This window comes from Mrakia frigida (assembly GCF_051309035.1).
Source record: "Mrakia frigida strain ATCC 22029 unplaced genomic scaffold BDY24scaffold_2, whole genome shotgun sequence".
Taxonomy (NCBI): domain Eukaryota; kingdom Fungi; phylum Basidiomycota; class Tremellomycetes; order Cystofilobasidiales; family Mrakiaceae; genus Mrakia; species Mrakia frigida.
In genome coordinates this window covers 1,120,425-1,139,293 of record NW_027481279.1, presented here as the reverse complement: position 1 = coordinate 1,139,293, position 18,869 = coordinate 1,120,425, and the positions used below count along the sequence as shown (strand labels likewise).

At 54.5% G+C, this 18,869-nt stretch overlaps 8 protein-coding genes across 8 annotated transcripts; 3 read left to right on the top strand and 5 right to left on the bottom strand.

Annotated features, from left to right (window-relative positions):
• Positions 1-21: 21 nt before the first annotated feature.
• BDY24DRAFT_375915 (PCI domain-containing protein) lies at positions 22-3,387 on the bottom strand. Its single transcript, XM_076638609.1, has 17 exons — positions 3,341-3,387; positions 3,209-3,269; positions 3,123-3,146; positions 3,017-3,031; positions 2,867-2,951; positions 2,719-2,797; positions 2,459-2,580; positions 2,164-2,300; positions 2,014-2,088; positions 1,853-1,937; positions 1,705-1,769; positions 1,526-1,625; positions 1,229-1,385; positions 1,011-1,102; positions 756-889; positions 513-625; positions 22-362 (listed from the first exon to the last, which is right to left on the bottom strand). Exons 2-17 carry the CDS (start codon positions 3,209-3,211, stop codon positions 209-211), a joined length of 1,440 nt encoding a protein of 479 aa, XP_076500909.1. The 5' UTR covers positions 3,212-3,269; positions 3,341-3,387; the 3' UTR covers positions 22-208.
• A 124-nt stretch (positions 3,388-3,511) lies between these two features.
• RPA43 (DNA-directed RNA polymerase I subunit RPA43) lies at positions 3,512-5,372 on the top strand (the record flags this gene model as incomplete). Its single annotated transcript, XM_076644331.1, has 4 exons — positions 3,512-3,786; positions 4,127-4,278; positions 4,410-4,851; positions 5,009-5,372. Exons 1-4 carry the CDS (start codon positions 3,572-3,574, stop codon positions 5,370-5,372), a joined length of 1,173 nt encoding a protein of 390 aa, XP_076500908.1. The 5' UTR covers positions 3,512-3,571.
• Positions 5,373-5,406: 34 nt separating this feature from the next.
• On the bottom strand, positions 5,407-7,117 carry BDY24DRAFT_438058 (zinc finger MYND domain-containing protein; the record flags this gene model as incomplete). Its single annotated transcript, XM_076644330.1, has 8 exons — positions 5,407-5,421; positions 5,614-5,745; positions 5,831-5,914; positions 6,011-6,038; positions 6,104-6,475; positions 6,567-6,815; positions 6,883-6,930; positions 7,004-7,117. The coding sequence occupies 6 exons, from the start codon at positions 7,115-7,117 to the stop codon at positions 5,856-5,858; spliced, it is 870 nt and encodes a 289-aa protein (XP_076500907.1). The 3' UTR covers positions 5,407-5,421; positions 5,614-5,745; positions 5,831-5,855.
• A 45-nt stretch (positions 7,118-7,162) lies between these two features.
• Positions 7,163-8,896, top strand: BDY24DRAFT_432754 (uncharacterized protein; the record flags this gene model as incomplete). Its single annotated transcript, XM_076644095.1, has 4 exons — positions 7,163-7,350; positions 7,498-7,923; positions 8,001-8,228; positions 8,310-8,896. Coding segments are annotated over exons 1-4 (1,290 nt in total), but the record flags the coding sequence as incomplete, so codon positions are not given.
• Positions 8,897-9,273: 377 nt separating this feature from the next.
• On the bottom strand, positions 9,274-11,150 carry BDY24DRAFT_375904 (uncharacterized protein). Its single transcript, XM_076638608.1, has 4 exons — positions 10,931-11,150; positions 10,371-10,791; positions 10,065-10,297; positions 9,274-9,983 (listed from the first exon to the last, which is right to left on the bottom strand). Exons 1-4 carry the CDS (start codon positions 10,979-10,981, stop codon positions 9,333-9,335), a joined length of 1,356 nt encoding a protein of 451 aa, XP_076500905.1. The 5' UTR covers positions 10,982-11,150; the 3' UTR covers positions 9,274-9,332.
• Positions 11,134-13,454, bottom strand: BDY24DRAFT_375901 (fatty acid hydroxylase superfamily-domain-containing protein). The gene is made up of 11 exons (XM_076638607.1): positions 13,427-13,454; positions 12,824-13,333; positions 12,647-12,724; positions 12,441-12,521; positions 12,273-12,359; positions 12,046-12,168; positions 11,936-11,978; positions 11,729-11,848; positions 11,607-11,656; positions 11,493-11,513; positions 11,134-11,419 (listed from the first exon to the last, which is right to left on the bottom strand). Exons 2-11 carry the CDS (start codon positions 13,019-13,021, stop codon positions 11,216-11,218), a joined length of 1,005 nt encoding a protein of 334 aa, XP_076500904.1. The 5' UTR covers positions 13,022-13,333; positions 13,427-13,454; the 3' UTR covers positions 11,134-11,215.
• Positions 13,455-13,654: 200 nt separating this feature from the next.
• On the bottom strand, positions 13,655-14,606 carry BDY24DRAFT_100422 (uncharacterized protein). Its single transcript, XM_076635781.1, has 2 exons — positions 14,434-14,606; positions 13,655-14,330 (listed from the first exon to the last, which is right to left on the bottom strand). The coding sequence occupies exons 1-2, from the start codon at positions 14,549-14,551 to the stop codon at positions 13,810-13,812; spliced, it is 639 nt and encodes a 212-aa protein (XP_076500903.1). The 5' UTR covers positions 14,552-14,606; the 3' UTR covers positions 13,655-13,809.
• A 3,403-nt stretch (positions 14,607-18,009) lies between these two features.
• Positions 18,010-18,764, top strand: BDY24DRAFT_411697 (uncharacterized protein; the record flags this gene model as incomplete). The annotated part of the gene is made up of 3 exons (XM_076642962.1): positions 18,010-18,152; positions 18,222-18,402; positions 18,504-18,764. 3 exons carry the CDS (start codon positions 18,010-18,012, stop codon positions 18,762-18,764), a joined length of 585 nt encoding a protein of 194 aa, XP_076500902.1.
• Between the last annotated feature and the right edge of the window lie 105 nt (positions 18,765-18,869).

The following is an 18,869-nucleotide window of genomic DNA, read 5'->3' as shown; positions in this document are numbered from 1 at the left end:
CGCTCTCTCCTCATCCCCTCCTTCCCTTCCCTTCCCTCTCTCCCAGCTCTCCCCTCTTTCCCGCCACTACTCGAAGTCTAAGTCGTCAAAGAAGTCATTCGTAAACAGTCAAGCACCAACATCAAACCTCAACTCTCCTCATCCTCAGAAGATCTGACTCAACTCCTCGTCTCTCCTCCTCCCTCTCAACTTCCCGTTCCTCCCTCCCTCACGAAAAGAACCCCATCGGCCCACCCATCATCTTCCCTCCGTCAGGCGCAGGTCCTCCGTTGGCCGTCTTGCCCAGCACCGTAGTTCGCATCGTTCCGAGCTGGTTCGACCACGTCGAGAGGTGTTGGTAGCGGGCTTTTTCGACGGCGTGGCTGAGAGGGCGAGAGGGAAGCGGACGGAGGAAGAAGGAGAGCGAGAGGAAGGAGGAGAAGAGAGAGGACAGGGAGGGGAGGAAGAAGAGGAAGGTTAGTGTAAAGAGAGAGCGAGAAAGAGACGAGGGGAGGAAAGGAGACGGGACTCACCCTCGATCCAAATCCAATCTCCCAGCAACCTGATCAATCTTCCCTTTCACCTTCCCATCGAGGATGAGGTTTACGAGCAGATCTTCGACTTCGTCTGTTCCGACGTTGAGTTGCTGCGAGCGAGGGACGAATGAGAACGAAGAAAGAAGTCAGGCTCGGTCCCCTTCGAACGTCTCTCCTCTCCTTCCTCGAGTTCCTGCTTTTCGAGGACGGAAAGGAAGATGATGAGAGATTGACACTCACCCTGCCCAACCATTTCAGCTCCATCCTCGTGTAGGGCTTGATCAGGTCAATGAGGTACTGCGTTCGAAGGGATCGAAGGACGTCGTCGATGTAGAACTTGATGAACGGGTCGTCGAGGATGGTGGCTTTGTTTTCTGTAAGAATACCCAACCGAGCACGCAGCGAAGCACAAAGGAGACAGAGTCAGTTGGATGGCTCGAGGCTTGAGCCGAGGCGACGAAGAAGAGAAAGGAAAGAAAGGTCGACGAAACGAACCTCTCAGAATCTTCTGAGCCTCATGGATATCCCTCCTCTGGTAAGCAGCCACCAAGTTCGTCATCGCCACGATCTCAGCATCGTTCTTGTACCTGTAAAAAAACACGGACGCAAAGCCAAACCCGTCAGCATCTCTCTCCCTCCTTCCCCTTCGACGCGGTCCCTCCCTCTCCTTCGTTCGTCCGTCTCGAAACAAGCCAGGATGGAGCCGGACTCACGGCTTCGTCTCCTGCGAATCGAAAGGGTTGATATCGCTCCCCATCAACATGTAGCTGAGCACGAGATACTTGAGGACCTGAACTCGTTGAGGCGATCCGGATTCGTCGAACTGCTTGAAGGACTCGAAGAAGTCGGTGGAGGCTTGGGGCCAGTTCTCTGAGAGACGATGGAGGAAGGAACGGGAAAAGCAGAAACAGGGAAGTCAGTCCATTGTTCCTGATCGAGACTCTCGGTCGAGGCAAGTTCGACGTCAACGCGTCGAAGGAAGAAGAGAAAGAGAACGCGTCCGAACTCACTCTCTCCCATCCACATCTTCCCTCCACACTCCCTTATCACACCCATGATCCTAGGATGAGGAATCGCTGATTTGACTTGGATGGCGGCTTTGTAGATTTCCTGCTCACGCCCAATGAAACTCCAGACTCGTCAGCGTCTCCTCCCTCTCCCCCACTCTCTTCGTCTCGTTCATACTGACCTTCAGCTTCCTGTAATCCTTCAACTCGGAGTACATCTGAATCTCAAGAGCGTAGACTTCCAGTACTGTAGAGATCGAGAGGGAAGAAAAGCGCAAGAAGGTCAGCGAGCGAAGGGAGAGGAGGGAGGATGGGAGAGGGAAGACGAACAGATGGTTCCCTTCGACTGATCCTCGGACGAAGTTCCGGAACTTGAAGTTGATGGGACGCAGAAGGCGTGGAGGTCGTTCAAGACCTGTATGACGACGGGCAGAAAAAGGTCAGCGAGGACGAGACGGGAACGAGAGGAGGGAGGAAGAGATCGAGCTCACGAGTTTCATTCGATCCCACTCCTTCCTATCCAACCAGAGCTTGGCGAGTTTGAGGTCTGCTTTCGTGCTAAGCCGCTGTGAATCCCATTCCAGAACACGAAAAACAACGTGAGTTCTCGAGGAAATAGAAACGGAGCCGGAGCCACTCACCTCGTTCTTGCTCTCCTCCAAACTCTTCTTCGTGACGTCGTAGAACTTCTCGAGGGTGACCAGATCCGTCTTAACTCCGAAGCCTTTCCCTTCTCCTCCCACGTAGTCGAGGATGTTGTTGATGGATTTCTCGGAGTCTGAAAACGAAAGAAGGGAGAGGAAAGGAAGGGAGGAGGAGAGATGGTGAGCTTGAGCTCACAGGAAGGAGAGACGGCTCGACAAGCTCTGGGTCGTTCCCTTGGGACGATGAATCGGGGGCTTTCGAAAGAGGGGATGTAGGCGACGCGTGGCTCACAGTTTCGGGTAACGGCCGAGGTGGTGTAGGAGAGGAGTTCGATGTAGGTCTTGAGAGCGTCTTGAGGACGAAGGAGGACGCAGTAGAGGAGTTTGGTGGATTGTTTCAGAGCTTTGAAGCCCCTGTGAATACGTAGATCCCATCAGCGGAAGAAAAGCCAGCTTCTGACATCTAGAAGACGCCCTTCAAGGGCGAAAACGGAAGGAAACGGGGGGATGAAGCTGAAGGAGATGGTCGGTTGGGAAGGAGACGAGACTCACCAATCTCCTTTGGATTCCTCCCCGTCTACAATCTCCCTGAAAGCCGTAAGAGCTTCTTCTGGTTCATCCTCGATCATACCTACCATAGAAGCGAAGAAGGCGTGAGCTCGAGTCAGAGGGAGGAAGAGAAGGAAGGGGACGGACGAACCCTTCGCCTTGTAGTACATGTTCTCAGCATCGGCATCCTCTCCTCCCTCGTCGTCGTCGTCGTCATCGTAGTCGAGATCGTAGTCCTGTAGAGAGAGACACAAGAGGTGAGCTCGAGAAGATTGAAGGAGAAAGTGAGAAGGAAACGAACCTCGTCGGCGGCATCCTGGAGGACGAGAAGGAGAAGAAGGTGAGCTCGACTCGCTGGAAGGACGAGAGAGAAGAAGGAACGACGATAGAAGAAGGAAGAAACTCACGTCCATCATAAAATCATCGTCGGACTGAAGATGAGAAGGAGAAGATTAGTACTGCGAGAGAAGCGACCGAAAGAACGGGAGCTTACCATGTTGAGCTGAGGAAGGAGCGAGGTGGAGGAAGGGAGGTGGAGATCGAACGAGAGGGAGCTGCAAGGACCGTCAAGAACAGGAAATCAGCTTGATTCTTCCATGTTCGTCTCATAGAAGGTCTTACGTACGAGAAGGTGGTTCTTGGAGTATCGAAAAGTTAAAGAAGATGGTGGTTGAGAGCGGCAAGGCATCGACTCTTCCCTCCTTCGCCTCCTCCCCTTCGCGACCGTGGGAATCGCGGTCGTTCAGCCTAAAGAAAGTCGACCTCAAAGCTTCCCCTTCCCTTCTTCCTCCCTTCAAACCAACACCCTCCCAGCAACCCTCTATCCCCCTTTCCCTCTCCTCTTCCCGGCTTCAGGATGTCGACTTCTCACTCGAAACCTCCCAAAGTGAAAAAGTCAAAGAAGAGCAAACCCTCCTCCGTCGTCGCGGTCGCTTCAGGCTCTGCTTCCGCCTCTCCTTTTACCCACATCACTACGACAATGAGGGTTTCGGTCCCTCCGTACTTCTCAGGATCGCAAGGAGGAGGACTTAGAGGTGGAGTCGAGGAGCTGCTGGATAGCATGGTGATGAGGTGAGTTCAGCGAAAAGAAGAAGGAGCTCGCCGCGAGAAGGAGGGCAGGAGGGATGGAAGCGGGCATTTCTTGTGGTTGATGAGCTTCGTGGAGCTGCAGATAAGCTCAGGCATAGAGCATGTCTTTAGCTTTATACCGGTACCACTTTTGTCTGGCAACTCGAAGTTCTACGACTTCGAGGGAGCTCAAGAACGAAGGAGGGAGGCAGAGCTCAAAACTCGTCGAGCTCAAGTTTCTTTCCCTCCCTCCCTCCCCGACCTCCTTCATAAACTCCTGACAAGCTTTTGAACTTCTCCCAAACTCTCCACTGACTCTTAACTCGCTGCGAACCACTCTCAGATACATCCCCACGCTCTCTGGTGTCCTCCTCTCGCACTCGAACCACACCTTCCCTTCCGACTCAGCCAACATCCTCAACGACTGTCCCTTCGCCATCACCGACGTTTCTTTCGACGCTATTATCTGGGCTCCTCAGGTTGGACAGACGCTCGGTACGTAGACATTCCTCCCGTCTCTTCCCCAAATCTCGTCGTCGAGCTCGCCAAAATCCGACTCGTCTCTCCTTCACGCGTCCTCGTCCGCTCTCGCTGACCTTTGTTTCTTGTTGTTTCGGTGTATTTAGTCGGCACCCACTCCCTCTCCTCCCCTTCTCACATCTCCCTCCTCATCCACAAAACCTTCAACGTCTCCATCCCCCTTCCTCACATCCCCACGGACCTCTACTACTTTGACTCCGCCCTCGCCGACACTCCTCCTCCCCTCTCTCCTTCGCCTTCTCCGGAACCCGAGGCGGCTCCGATCGCCCCGACGGAGGCTGACATGGAGGTGGACGAAGACGCCGACGAAGCAAAGCTCGACGTCGAGGACGAAGAAGAGGAGGACCTGCAAGCCGTGGAAGAGCGCCGACGAGCAAAGGAGGAGGCCGAGCGGATCAGGAAGGAGGAGAAGGAGGAGAGGAGGGCTGAGAAAGAGAGGAACGAGTTCTCGAGTGGACGGTGGAGGAGCAAGATGAGTGGGAAGGTGCTGGGGGAGGAGGGTGAGGAGGTTGAGTTTACGGTTGTTGCGTGAGTCGTCCTTTCTCTTTCGTTCTTTCCTTTCCCACGTCCCTTTCCTTTTCGTTCATGCTTGCCGAGCGGACTCTCGCTCGATGCGTCTCATTTCTCCCTCTTGAACACCTTACTGACTCTCCTTCCATTCGTTCGTTGTCCTTCGCGTCTGCAGCATGACCATCTCCTCCCAAATGCTCTCCCTCACCGGCTCCCTCCTCCCCCTCCCCTTCTCCATCCCCGCCTTCCCCAACAACCCTCATCAACTCTCCGAGAACCCTCTCGACCCCTCTCCCGCCAAAAAGTCCAAGAAATCCAAGAAGTCTGCCGACGACGCGCTTCCTCTCGACAACTCCGACGCTGAGGCTGAGCCCGAGGTGGACGAGAAGGAGATGAGCTTGCAGCGAGCGGAGAGGAAGAAGGCTAGGAAGTTGGAGAAGGAGGAGTTGAAGAGGAAGAGGGGAGAGGAGGGTGGGGAGGTGGAGGGGGAGGGAGGGGAGGAGAAGAAGGTGAAGAAGAGTAAGAAGAGCAAGGCTTAGATTGTGGAGGAAGTGGGAGAGGGATTGATGTTGTTTATTGCTGCTCCGGCTGGGGGAGAAGGGTGCGTTGGGAAGTGGAAGAGCGTGAGGGAGAGGTTGAACGAGAAGGAGGAGATCGAGAGAGTCGACGCGTCGAGTGCCCGTTTCGAGCCCTTGCTTGTTTCGAGACGCGACGGAGTGAGAAATTATACTCTCTCTCTCTTTCTCGACAGCCCACCACCTCATGTCATAAAAAGCAAACTTCGTTATCATCCCCAGCTCTATCCGAACCCCAATCCTTCCTCCCATCGTCGTCTTCCAAAACCTCTCGTGCATCTCGTCCCAGTCCGTTCCGATCCAAATCCGTCGACGACGAAGGTGTTGAGCTTGATGACTAGCCAAAATGAAAGCTTGTCAGCTTGAAACGAGAGATAAGCAGTTTGCTGAAGGCAGTCGAAGAAGCAGAACGGAAGACTCACGAGACGCGTCTTTCCGTCCGTCGATCTACCAACTGGGCTTGAAGCAGACAACTCTGTGTCGTCTCCAGTCAAGTCTTTGATGTTCTGAAGTGACAATAAAGGGACAAGAAGGTCGTTCGTCAACTGATCGGGAGCGAGGAGGGATGTTAAAGGAAAGACGACGCGACGTGACAGACGAACCTCGAGAGCAATAGCGGACTGCAAGGCACTGTAGAGAGAGAGAGAGAGAGGTCAGTCGACGAATAGAGATGAAACCGAGGAGGCTGGACTCACTCGACTGCAAGCCCTCATTTCTTCTCCCTCTTCGAGCTGAGCGCAAGATTCAATCTCCTCGTCGCCCGCTCGTTTCAGCTCACAGGTCCACCAAGGGCTGGCCGTTGTATCGTCCACCTGCTTCGCCATGATGGCACGAAGGTCCAGCACTCCGTGGTTGAAGATGGGCTCGATGATGGCGTAGAGGCGTTCGTATCGCGCCTTCTTAGGTTCCGGGGTCGACCGACGAGTCTTGTCCAAGGAAGCGACGACGGCGCCCAACTTTTCAAGCAGAGACGGTTCGATAGCGGGTAGGGTTACTGCTGAGGGAAGGTAGATGTGAATGGAGAAGACTAGGGCCTCGAAGGTGAAGAGGAGGTCGGGAGCTCTGGTCTGATGCAAGAGGGCAGGCAGCAAGGGCGCGACTGATCAGCATACGGAGCGATTGTGGGAAGAATCAGAAGAGGGAAGCAGTGGGGCTTACCCAAACCTCTAGGTTCAATACAAACGCAATCAACCCGAGGAGGGAGGTATAGAGTCGAAGGGTTTGGGTCGTCTCGAGTCGCACGAAACGGGCAAAGGTGGGCGGATAGTGACTTGTTTTGGGTACCATACACCCCTGCAAGGTGCTAAAGATGACCATAACTGACCGTAACACCTCCTCACTGTCGTCTAGTGGGAGGCTGTTCATTGCGAAGACGAGAGAAGGGAGGTACAGAGCGTTGAAATGAGCCTTGAGATGGCGAGCAGGATCAGTCAGATTTCGCTTGTTCTTGAGGTTGAGCTCGAGATTAACTGACGTAAAAACTATCCTTTTCTTCTAGAGAGACGGCCTGTGCCTTCACGACCTGTTGCGAAGGGAGCAGGGAAGATTCAGCGAAGTTAGAGAAGGAGAAGCGGCTGGGCTTCCAAAGGACTCACGACGTCGATTGCGGCGTCGTGATCTATCTCTGCCCAGATGGGTTCCACGAAGGGTCCACTTCCAGCGACCAGACCGAGACTGTCTGCAAGCACCGAAGGATCTGGAAGAGACATGGCTAGAGAAAGGGAGGGGAAGTGAAAGAGAAGGGGAGGGAGGAAGGGAGGTCGACGTTGAGCTCAACTTCGAAAGCTCCTTCCTCTTCTCCTCCAACCGCCTCGACCTCCCAGAACACGTGTATTCTTCTTCGAACTATCAGCTTCACGATCTCTAGGATTCTCTTACTCACCTCGCTAGAATGTCGAACGAGTCGAATCTGAAAGAAGGGAAGGATCGACCGGACGACAAGGTGAGCTTCGACCTTCCTCCCTTCCCTCCCTCGTTCCTCCTTCCTCTCCCCTCCCACCTCTATCTCTCGCTTCTACATCAACCGCTTTCGATGCTTTGGTCTGAAGCTGACTTTCTCGTTTCTTCCTTCCCTCTCTTTTCCTCCCAGGTTGTCCTCGTTTCTCAGGAATCCCAAGTCGGATCGCACCTCCCTCCTCCTCCTCCCCTCGACTCTCCCTCTTCCTCGTCCTCTTCTTCGTCCCTCCCTCCCATCTCCCACCATCGACCTCAACCCACCGTCGCATCATCTTCAGCATCGGGAGACCCCGTCGCAGCTCAAATCGCACAACTCTTCTCGCTCGTCGGTCGTGTCTGTTCAGAGAACGAAGCTCTCAAAGCTCAAGTCGCTCCTCTCTCCGCTCAGGACGAAGCGCACTCCTCTTCCATCGCTCGCCTTTCTTCCGAGAACGAAGAACTCAGGAAGAAAGACGAGGAGAAGCAGAAGACGATGAAGGAAATGACGAAGGCTTTTGGGGGTCACTGGGTTTGGGAAGCTGGGAGAGGGGAGGAGAAAGGACGTTGGCTTTGGTCGGGAGTGAGTCTTCCTTCTTCCTCTTCTTTTCGCCCTTCGACCCCCTACCTGACTCCTCGTACCTTTTATTATCTTCACAGGAAAAGTACCGACGAGCGACTCCCCAAGTCACCGAATCCAAACGACCCCCTTCCCTCGACTCGCTCCCCGTCGAACTCTTCAACTCCGTCACGTCTCTCCTCGGTCGACCGGAGCATCTGGCGCTCTGTCAGGTCTCTTTCAACCTTCTTGGGAAGTCATCGTCGCTCATCTATCGTGACGCTATCTCGCTTGGGTCAAAGAGAGCCGCTTCGTTCGTTTCATCGAGGGTGCGTCTTTCTCCCTCTTTTTTCGTTTCCTTCGCTCAGATTTGCTCCTGGCTAACTATGAACTGCTCTCTCTTTCGCCAGAATCATACACCCCTCCCTCCCGACAATCGAATCTGCCCCCTACTTCTCCCTTCGACCCTCGTCTTGAGCCACTCCCGGTTCAACCCCTCCCATCTCGCTTCCCTCATTCCTCCTCGTCCCACTCCTCCCATCCCCCTCGACAGACTCCTCATCTCGCGGTCATCTTCCTCCACCTTCGTACAATGGTCCCCCGTTCTCCAACTCCTCAATCCTTCCCTCCTTCATTTCGACGGTCTCAGAGCTCTGGATCCCAACCAGCTTCCAACAACCTTCCCCGTCGTTCACGTTCTTCCTTCGCTCTTGGACTCGACTTCGTACCGTTGTGAGCGTAGGAGAAGAATCCATCCCAGTTCTTCAAGGTGCTTTCGCCTTCTCCCACCCTACATCCCACGGGCTTCTTTCCAGGAGGAAGAAGGTCGGGATCATCCTCATCTCCCTGTTCTCGGATGGGAAATCACCTTCCGGGAAGTTCTTGGACGAACGGGATCTCGCCTCTTCTTTACGTCGGGCTATGTCCGTGGAACTCAGGAGGACGCGGGTCTACCTGCACGCCGCATGGGAGGAGGAGTGACATCGACGGACGACGCGACTTTTGGCTTCTTTCCTCTTTGCAGACATAAAGGCGACAAGCTTTCTTCTACATCATTTTTTGCCTAGCTTTCATTCTTGTCTGCTTTATGATTTTCTTCAGATCCTGCTTCTTGGATGAACCGCTCTCTTCTCTCCTCTACTGCGAATCGAGTCGAGCAACGATCATTGAAACCTTGGAAAACGAGCGCAAGGACCTCATCTCCACCAAGCTTACTGCTGATCCTAGCAGCTCCCTCTCTTCCTCTGAACAGACTCACTTCCGATCCGATCTTTCTCTCGTTCTCTTTCAAGGTTTCTTCGAGTCGTCGTTCGAGATTCACTCGAGCTCGAGGCGACTCGAACGACATAAAGAAATCAAAGCAACGAAAGGAAAGAAAAACGGGTAGAACGAGTCAACTGTAGATACTGCTTTGTGTATGGAGTCAAAACTGGCTAAAGTCGTAAGAAGAAGGAAAGTGATCGAGGGGTGGGAACCGGTGGGACGCGACGCGCTTCTCTACCAACTTTCCTCGTCCGATCGACCTTAAAAATACAATCCAGCCTCTCCAGTCCGTTCTCCAACACCTCGCGCGAAGAGTCGAGGAGAAGCTGCTGGATCCTTTGCGGCAAGCAGTCCTCCTCCTTCTCCGACCCGTCCGAAAAACTCGTCACCAACCTGATCGTCTCCATCGAGTCCAAAGGGGAGCACCTAGCGAGCGTTTCGGAGAACGCAAAGACGCCAGTCTCGGTGAGGAGAGGGATGGACAAAGAACCAGCGCAGGCGACCTTCCGAAGCCGCGTCCAGTTGGAGGTGAACGAGAGGATGTTGGCTGCCGGTACGTAGTAGGAGGATGGAACTCCGTGACGATCTGTGCCGATGGCAAATCTTTGAGGATCGAGATGCCGAAGGAAGTGGGAGGTAGTGTTGGCGTCGAGGTCGTTGTTTTGGAGTTCGAGGCTGATGAGTGGGAGGGGAGGGAGAGTCGTGGGACGAGTTTGGAGGAGAGCAATGTTGCTCGGACTGAGATGGCCACCATCGAGTACCATCCGTGGAGGAAGAAGGATAGGTCCGATCCGATCGAAGGAAGTTCGGCCGTCGACGAGCTGAGAGAGTTGAGAGAGAAGAGAGGATCGATCAGGACGCGTCGAGAGTACGTGAAGATGAGAGGGAGCGGAAATACGCACTCTGTTGGCGATGAACCTGGAAACTTTATCGTACCCCAACACTATAGTTCGACCATAAAGCTTGGGAGAGATCCGTTTGAGGAGACCAAAGGTTACGGCGGAGAGTCTGAGTGCGTTCGGCGCAGAGAGCAGCGACGTGATCATGTCCACGAGTTCGAGCGGTAGCGAACCGAAGGAGGCTGGAGGTTGGCCGTTGGCGTTCACGAGGCGACGAGAATTCTCCCTGTACTTCTCTTCAAGCATCATACACCAGAAAAACGACAGTCAGCGGGAGTAGAGAAGGGCGACGAGCAGAAACAGACTCACCGACTCCCCAAAGCCATCGTCCCTTCCCTCTCTCCTCCCCCTTCTCTGCTTCCCAAACCCAGTGACTCCCACCCGACGCAGCCTTCGATAGCTCCTCCATCGTAACCTGCATCTCTTCGTCTCTCCTTCTCAGCTCTTGGTTCTCCAACGAGAGACGAGCGATGGCTGACGCTTGAGCTTCGTTCTCAGCGGAGAGTCGAACGATGAGGGACGAGTGCTGATGAACGAGGGATGTGAGTGAAGCGAATTGAGAAGCGAGGGACAGTTCTTGAGACGTTGACGATGACTGAGAGGATGTAGCAGAGGCGTTTGTCGAGGGAGGAAGGTGGGAGGGCGAGGAGAGAGAGGGTGGGTCGAAAGAAGGACAAGGAGGGAGCCGAGCGTCCTCGTCGGTCTGCGATTTCTTGTAGAGGAGAGGTTTCTAGTCAACCCAAAAGGCCCACAAGAAACAAGGGAAAGGTTAGCATCTATCTGATCAGCCGCGAAATCGCGGATGGCGAAGTACAGAGACATAAAAGCGAGGGATTGGGAGGGAAGGAGGGGGGAAGGTTGAAGCTCACCATGTCGTTCCGCTGGTCCTTCCTCTCCATCAAAAATGATGCATTCGACATCCGGTCAAGCAGAAGTATGTTCACAAAGGTAGGAAGGAGTAGGAAGAGGGAGGTAGAGATACGAGTTCGGGGAGGTTGAAGCGGTTGGAGGGACGAAGAGGAGCCGTTTGGATTGAGCTCTCCTCTCTTCTTCTTCTTCCACAATTTACCGCTTCTTCCAAGACAAAATGCATATAATCAACCTAAAGGAATACCTCCAGATCTTCTAAAAACTCTATAGATCACCTTTTCCGTCTACTTCCCAGCCCTATCTATCACGGCCTGAGCCTCCCTCGCTCCATCGATGAGCGCCTTTCGATCCTCCTCGGCCTGAGCGAGCTCTCTGGCCTTTCCCTTCTTGGCAGAGTCGATTCTCCTCCTGTAGGCGTGGTAGGCGGTATCGGTTCCGAAGATCGAATCCCACCATCGGAAACTGGAGGCGAAGTTGGAGGTGAAGGCCTGAGGAGGAGAAGAAGGGGGTCAGCTTTGGGTCGAAGAGAGAGAGATGCATGCGAAGAGGAAAGAGATGTACCTTGTGGTGGTAATCGTGGTGCTGTGAAAGGGAAAGAAAGCGGGAGGAAGAGGAGGAAGAAGTCAGCTCGAGCGAAGAGTCGACGCGACGAGATTGACGAGAAAGAAGACGAACCTCAGCTCCGGCCCAGAAGGGGAAAATGAATCGAAGAGACCAAGGAAGATCTGGAAAAAAGAGACGAATCGAGATCAGCGTTCTGACGAGGGATCTGAACTTAAAGATGAGAGGAGACTCACCGTATCCAGAGTGAGCTTGAACGGCTTGCATCAATCGAAGAGTCATCCAGAGGAGAACAGTGACGAGGTGAAGATCCTTGGTGTAGGCGACCCATCCGATTGGAGCTCCGATGGTTCCAGCTGAGAGGCAAGAAGGAAGAAGCGAAAAAAGTCAGCTTTGAAAAAGGGCGGACGCGTCGAGACGAAAGACGAGAGACGGTTGCTCACCTCCGAGAATCAAGACCTCGAGAGGGTGAGCGTACTCGGCGGTCTGAGAAAAAGAAGAACGAAGGTAAGGAGCCACTTTAGACGAGCTGAGGGTAGCAAGGGAGACTCACGAGTCCGAAAGGAGCAGGGTACTCGTGGTGAACCTTGTGAATCATCTTGTAGAGTCGAGGAGTGTGAAGCGCTCGGTGGAACCAGTAGTGGCAGGTATCCTCGATGACGAAGAAGATAGCGATCTATCGAAGGACGAAAGAGCAAAGCGAGCGAGGTCAGCGAAGAGAAGAACGAGAGGGCTGAAGACGAGAAAGCGAAGTCGAGAGCTCGAGACGAAGAAACTCACCTGGTAGGCCATCTTCGTCCAGTGAGGGAAAGGAACCTGGTGCGACTGGATACCGAAGTAAGACGTGAATCCGTGGAATCCTCCCATCTGAACAAGAAAGAAAAGGATTGAGTGAGCTCGGCGGAAATCGAGTCGAAACCAAACGAAACGCGGTGGCGACGGACTCACAACGGGCAGCTCGATAAAGAAGTGAGAGAACAGGACCATCTTAGCACAGTGCCACTGCTGGGCAGCCGTAGGGATCTTGTTCTTTTGAGTGAGAGGAAAATCCAAAGGAGGGAGAGCAGAGAGAGAGATTCAGCCTCACATCCTTCGGAGGACTTCCTTGCCCTTCTCGTTTCTGGAGCTCAACATTTTGAACGGAGAGGACTGACAGGCTGAATCTTCCACTTGTTGAAGTAGGGAGTGAAGTCCATGATGATGAAGGGGATGGATCGTCCAAAGTAGATGATCTGAGCGAGAAAAAGCGAGGAGAGAGAAGGTCAGCGAGAGAGCGGGAGGGAGGAGAAGGGAAAGTTGAGCTCGACGGTTCGTTCAACCCAGGAACTCACCTCATGCGTGAGGAAAACGAGAACGGCAGTCGCCAGAGCAGGATCTCCCATGTAGGTGAAGAACTGAGCCCACCACATCTCGTACTTGTTGAGTCCAACCAGATCCGAGGGCTGGTACATCGGCGTCGCCTCGGCCGTTTGGTTGAGGAACATCGGGAGCGGGAGGATGGTGTGAAGGATGTTGTTCATGTTGTTCATCGTCGAAGGGCGAAGGGGTCGATCCGGAAAAGAAAGAGTCGAGAGGGAAGCTTGTTGGGATGTTGACTGTTGGAGATCAAAAGAAGAAGAGTCGGGAGGGAAGGAGGGAAATTAAAGGGTTGAGGAGTTCTCAAAAGTCGAACCATCGAACGAGTGAGGAGAGCTCGTTGTCGACTTCCGAGCTCTTCTCAGCGGTTCCCTTTCTTCTCGAAACCAAGGCCAACCAACGAGGATGGAACGATGCTGACTGGCTGATAAGAGTTCTACGTCGGTTCAATCCGCCGAGGGAGGAGGGAGGATCGCTTGGAAAACCTGCAGGGATCGACGAGCGGAACGACGCGTCCGAAGGAAAGTCAGTTGCGCTTCCGGAGAGTTTGAGAAAATTGAGAGACTCGAAGGACCCACCGTTCAAAGTAGCCGACGGGCGAAAAAGGGCTCGAAGAGAGTTTGGTGACAAAAAAGGTGGCATGATCGGCTAACGAAGAAGAGGGAGGACGCGTCGAGGCCGAGACGGGGAAAAGACGAGCGTTCAAGCTCAACGGTAGATGATGCAAAAAAGCGATGAAACCAGGGTAACGGAGACGTGTAGTCTATGTAGAGAGGGTGGTAGCTGCTAGAAAAGAAGGGGGAGTCGTTATGAGAAAGGAAAAAAAAAGGAGAGCAGACGCGTCGAGAAAATTGAAGATGGAGCGCCGCGACAGAACTACACTACAAGAACGAACGAGAAAGAAAGGAAGGGACTCCAAGAAGAGGTAGATGGCAAGAACAAACAAAGAAGTATAGATCCCTCATCGTCCAATCGCTCCAACAGCAGGGAGATCCTCGTCGTCACTCATCTCCCCCGAAGGACCCGCCGCCTCCTTCCCCTTCCCCTTCTCAGCAGCAACAGGAGCAGCTCCCACCGAAGGAGCCTTCCTCCCCACCACCCCAGCCCCGACAGCCGCAACACTGACCGACCTAGGTCTCTCTCCTCCTCCTCCTGATCCTCCTCCAACGTTCGACGCGTTGCTCTTCGCTCCAACCGACGACGTCGTCGACACCGCCCTTCCTCCTCCCCTCGATCCACTCTCGGACACCATCCCAGCGGCTTCCTCGTCTGAAGCGTCGAACCGGATCTCCTCTCCGTCCGCTCCCGTCTGTCCGACGATCTCCTCTCCGTCTCGAAGGTTGGGTCGCTTCTTCTTGGTGGGTTTCGAGGGTCCTGCTGAGGCGTTTCGAGGAGTGGTGGGAGGTGGGGGAGCAGGAGCAAGGATTTCGGGAGGAGGACCGGAAAGATCTGTTTGGGTCATTCGGGAGTAGGTTGCGACGTCTGAGGAGAGGAGAGTGGAAACAGCGAAGAGGTCAGCTCGAGAAACGAACGCACATCGCTGGATCTTAGAAGTCGAAGAGGAGCAGTATAAATATGCACTCACCGACTGGGACCTTCATCAGCAAAGCCTCGGTAACTCTCGTCGCGTTGGATGACTCTTCTCGATTCCACTTGTTCTTGATCATCTTCCTCGTTCGACCGGGGAACAGTCGAGCGATCATCTCGAAGTCGGTTCCGAACTGGTTGATGGCCTAGCAATCGGGAATACAAATGAAGAAGAACGAGAGGTCAACTCGAGGAAAGGAAGAGAGCGAAGGAGAAAAGGACGCGTCGAAGAATGGAACGAAACACTCACCGTAAAGAACAAATCCGTCTCCTCCTTACTCCATCTCTCCCCTCTCAACTTCTTCCCCCACGTCGTCGAGTTCACGAACCGATCCGTATCCCTCTCCTCCACCACGTCCATCTCCTCCTCTCCTCTCGCCTCCGTCTCCGCGTGCCTATCCGCCACCAGACTCTCCTGATCCAACACCATCTCCCCGTTCACCAACCTGAACTGAGGTGCATACCCTCCCTCCGCAACCCCATCGATGTCGTTCTCGTCGTCCTCCTCGTCCTCCACAGGGTTCTCGATCCCAGCGGCTTCGTTCGCCAGCCTCTTCGCTTCCTTCACTTGAGCGGCGAGAGCGTCCAGAGCGGCAGCCGATCCAGCAGCGTGTTGAGGTCGAACGTAGACTCCTTCCGGTGCGTTCCCTCCTTCGAGGACGGTTAAGGGACCTTCCTCGTCCTCGGAATCGTTGGCTCCAGGATCCTTGGCCTTTTTCAGCCTGGCCTTCATTCGATCTCGAGCTGCTCGTCTAGCTTCCTTGAGATCGAGAGCCTTCCTCTGGATCTCGACGAACCTCGAACTGATCCTTCCCATCCCCGTATCCTCGCAGATCTCCTTCATCGTCGTCGTCAGGACGTCCGGTCCGTCTCCAGCGAGCAGGTTGTGAGCCTCGACGTCGTCGATATCCGGGATCGTCTCGACTGGTTTCCTCGGTCGTCCGATGGGGTTTCCCGTAGGAGGACGAGGTTTTCTCTTCCTCTTCGGAGGCGGGAGAGGTTGACCGTCGGGACCGAGAACGACCTCCTTGGGTGCTCGAGGAGCTCGAGGAGCTCGAGTGTATTTGGAGAGGGCGTTCCCGTCGGCGTCGCGCTCGACCTTCTTGCGAGGAACCTTGGGAGGAGCGTTGGGATCGACGACCTTCTTGGCGTACTTCCTCTTGGGTTTGAGTTGGATGGTTTCGTCTGGGGATTCGTCTCCTCCTGATCCGTAGGTTCCGTCCTCGTTGAGGGGAGCTTTGCCCTTCCCCTTCTTCCTCGACGACGACGCTTCTCCCTCGACAGGCTCGTTGTTCTCGTCGTCCGAATCGACGACCATTCGAGCTTTCCTCTTGACCGAGATCTTGGGAGTAGGTCGAGTTCGAACGTATGGTTTCTTGCCCTTGGGACCAGCAGGGACGGCGGCGGCTTCCTCGTCCTCGTTTCCGTTGGCGTTCTCGTTCGATCCTCCGTCCTCGACTGCTGCTCCTGTTTCTACACCGAATTCCTCAGCATCTGCTTCAGCCTCAGCCTCCTCAGCCGTCTTCTTCTTGGGTCTCCCTTTCGCCTTCTTCGCAGGAGACGTCGTCGTCGCCGCTGGAGCTCCTCGTTTCCTTCCCTTCGAGGGTCCTGCTTCGGGGACGGGAGGAGGGAGACCTCGAGGGACCGTTCGAGACCCAAGAGGAAGGGAGGCCATTCCAGGTTGAGTTGGGAGAGAGGAGGGAGGAGGAGGGGAGGGACTTCCTCGGGCTGAGCTGACGGGAGGAGCGATGATGGGTCGAGAGGGAGGGAGGATTCCTCGACCTCGAGGGACGATGGGAGGAGGAGGAGAGTCGTCTCGAGCGGATGCGATGGGTGCTGAAGGCTGGGAGGGTTGAGATGGAGGAGGAGGAGGAGAGGAGTCTCGAGTGGTTGCGAGGGTGGGAGCTCGACCGGTTGTTGTTGGTCGGGAAGAGGAAGAGGAGGAGGCGATGGGTCGAGGAGGAGGAGGAGCCATGCTGGAAGATGAAGTGGAAGTGGTTGCTGCGATGGTAGGTGCTCTTGCTGCTGCTCCTGGCCGGGGAGCTGGATTGAAGGCGGCTGGTGTCGACGTCGAGGAAGCGGAAGGGACCGGTCCAGACGTCGACGCGATTGAAGGAGCCGCTCGAGCTCGACTGACTGGTGTGGGAGGGAGACGTCCTGAAGTTGTAGCGATGGTAGGAACGGATGATCCTGCTCTTCTGTCCGATCCTGATGTCGTAGGTGCTGCTGTTGATGCGATCGTGGGAGCCGCTCTTCCTCCTTCCTGCCTAGCGCTTCCAACGACGGCGGGTCCTGCCGTGCTCGACCTTGAGGGTTGGATGATGATGGGAGGAGGAGCTGCATCGTGAAGGTAAGGGTTGTACTGTCGAGCTGGTGGGATAGGGATCGCATGTTCCGAGGAGGTGGATGCGTTCGGTTGGGAGGGTCCTGCTGCTGCTGTTGAGGTCGAAGTCGAGGAGGAGGAAGGAGGAGGAGGAGGAGCGGATGCTCCGTAGAGACCTGGCGGTTTCGAGAATGACGAAGGAGGAGCGGAAGGTGGTGCGGCTTGAGAAGAAGGAGGAGGTGCAGCTCCTGTTTGAGAAGAGGATGCTGCTTGGGAGGAGGCGGCGGAAGGGAGGGAAGGACGAGGACGAGCGACCGGTCGAGCGACAGGTTTGAACTTTGCTCCTCCCTTTTCTGGAAAAGAGAGCAAACAAAGAAGGAGAGAATCAGTCCACGATCGATATGGAGAAGAGGATGGGACACTTACCTATACGAGACATGTTTGGGAGACGCGAAGGAGAGGGAGAAGGAGAAGGTGGACGTGAGGAGGGGGTTCAGGAGGGGAAAGGGCACAGAGTTTTCCCTTACAAAAGTGGGGTTCGACTCTCGTACAAGTCTAGAGATTCTTAGAGCAACGACGCGTTCCAACACCTCCTCCCTTCTCCTTTCGCTCTCAACCACTTCGGCCTCCCTCCCTCGGGTCTTCCAATCGGATCGTGGCAGGCTGGGTCGGGTCGTAGGTGCTATCGGTCAAAAAGAGACGGACGAGAGACAGCTGCTTTCATCCCTCGACCCTCGTCGATTCAGGTTCCGAAGAATGCTCGATCTCAAAGCTGGAGAAGAACAAACCGCACTTGAACTGCCTTTCTCTTTGGATTTCTGGTAGGGCTTATAGCGTAGAAAGGGGATGTTGTCTTTCAATCGCGTTCGTCACGTCGCGTCGTCGGGTCCGTCTCGTTTTGTTCCTCAGTCGTTCTTGAAGCTCATCCTTGCTTATCTCACTCTTCTCTGCTTCCCTTTGAAGCCAGTCTGAGACAGGTTCTGTATTACATGAACTCAAGGCAGAAGAACCAGCAAATCTCTTGATGAGGCCCTCTCTCTTGCCTCTCTTCCCCCCTCTCAAGCAAACCTCTCTTTCTCACCTCTTCCTCCTGTCCCTCTCCTATTTCCCCCCCTACAGGCTTACTCGATCTTTTCTATACCAAATGCGTGTAAAGCTCGTGACTTTCGAGTTTTGCAAAAAATCAAACTGTGTTCGTCGCCTTGAGCCCAGACTCTTCTCTTTTTCGCTTCCTCCCTCCCAACCACCACCATGCCCTACTTCTCCGAATCCGACACCTCCTCCTACCCTTCTCAAGGCTTCGTCGCTCCCACAGGTCGAACAGGAGGCATCGTCGCCGTCGTCCTAGGGTCGCTCGTCGGTGCGCTCTTGATCTTCGGATCTTTCACTGCAGCGTGAGTGAGAGGTTTTCGTTCGTTGTTTTCTGAGAAAAAAAGAAGAGCTGATGAAGGTTTGGATGGCAGGTTCTACGGTTCTCGAGTCCGCTCAGGTCGCTACGCCGAAGTGGATGCGTTGACTCGAAGGTTGAGGTTGAGGCAGGAGAGGATACTGGAGTTAGAGAAGGAGAGACCTGAGTTGGTCGAAGTTGTGATTGAAGAGGAGGAGACAAAGGAAGAGTTGGAGAAGATGGACGAGGAGGTGCTGGTGAGTGCTTGTGCCTTTCCTCAGTCGAGAGAAAGAGGAGGAGGTGGAGGAGAGGGTCGAGCTCACTTTCTTCTTTCCTCCTCCTTCGTTTCCGTTCGAAGCCACTCGCCGTCACCCTCCTACCCTCAAACGACAAACACTCCTACAAACACTCCACCAAAGCTCTCGTCTCTTTCCTCATTCGACTTCCCTCCTCTCAGGACGACACTCAGCCTTCTACCGCCTCGTCCGCATCATGTGATTCTCAGGAGGATTGGGAGGGAGGAGGGAAGCTCGAGATTGTTTTTGGGTCGGATCTAGTGGAATTGGATGGGGAGGAGGTTGAGTTGCTATCGGAGTTGGGGAAGAAGGAGGAGAGCTGAGGGTTGAAGGAGGAGAGCTGAGGGTTGAAGGGAGAAACAAGCTGAACGTCGGTCCTCGCGTCGCCGGAATGGCTCATGAACTCGCGTCAAAACGATCCAGCACAT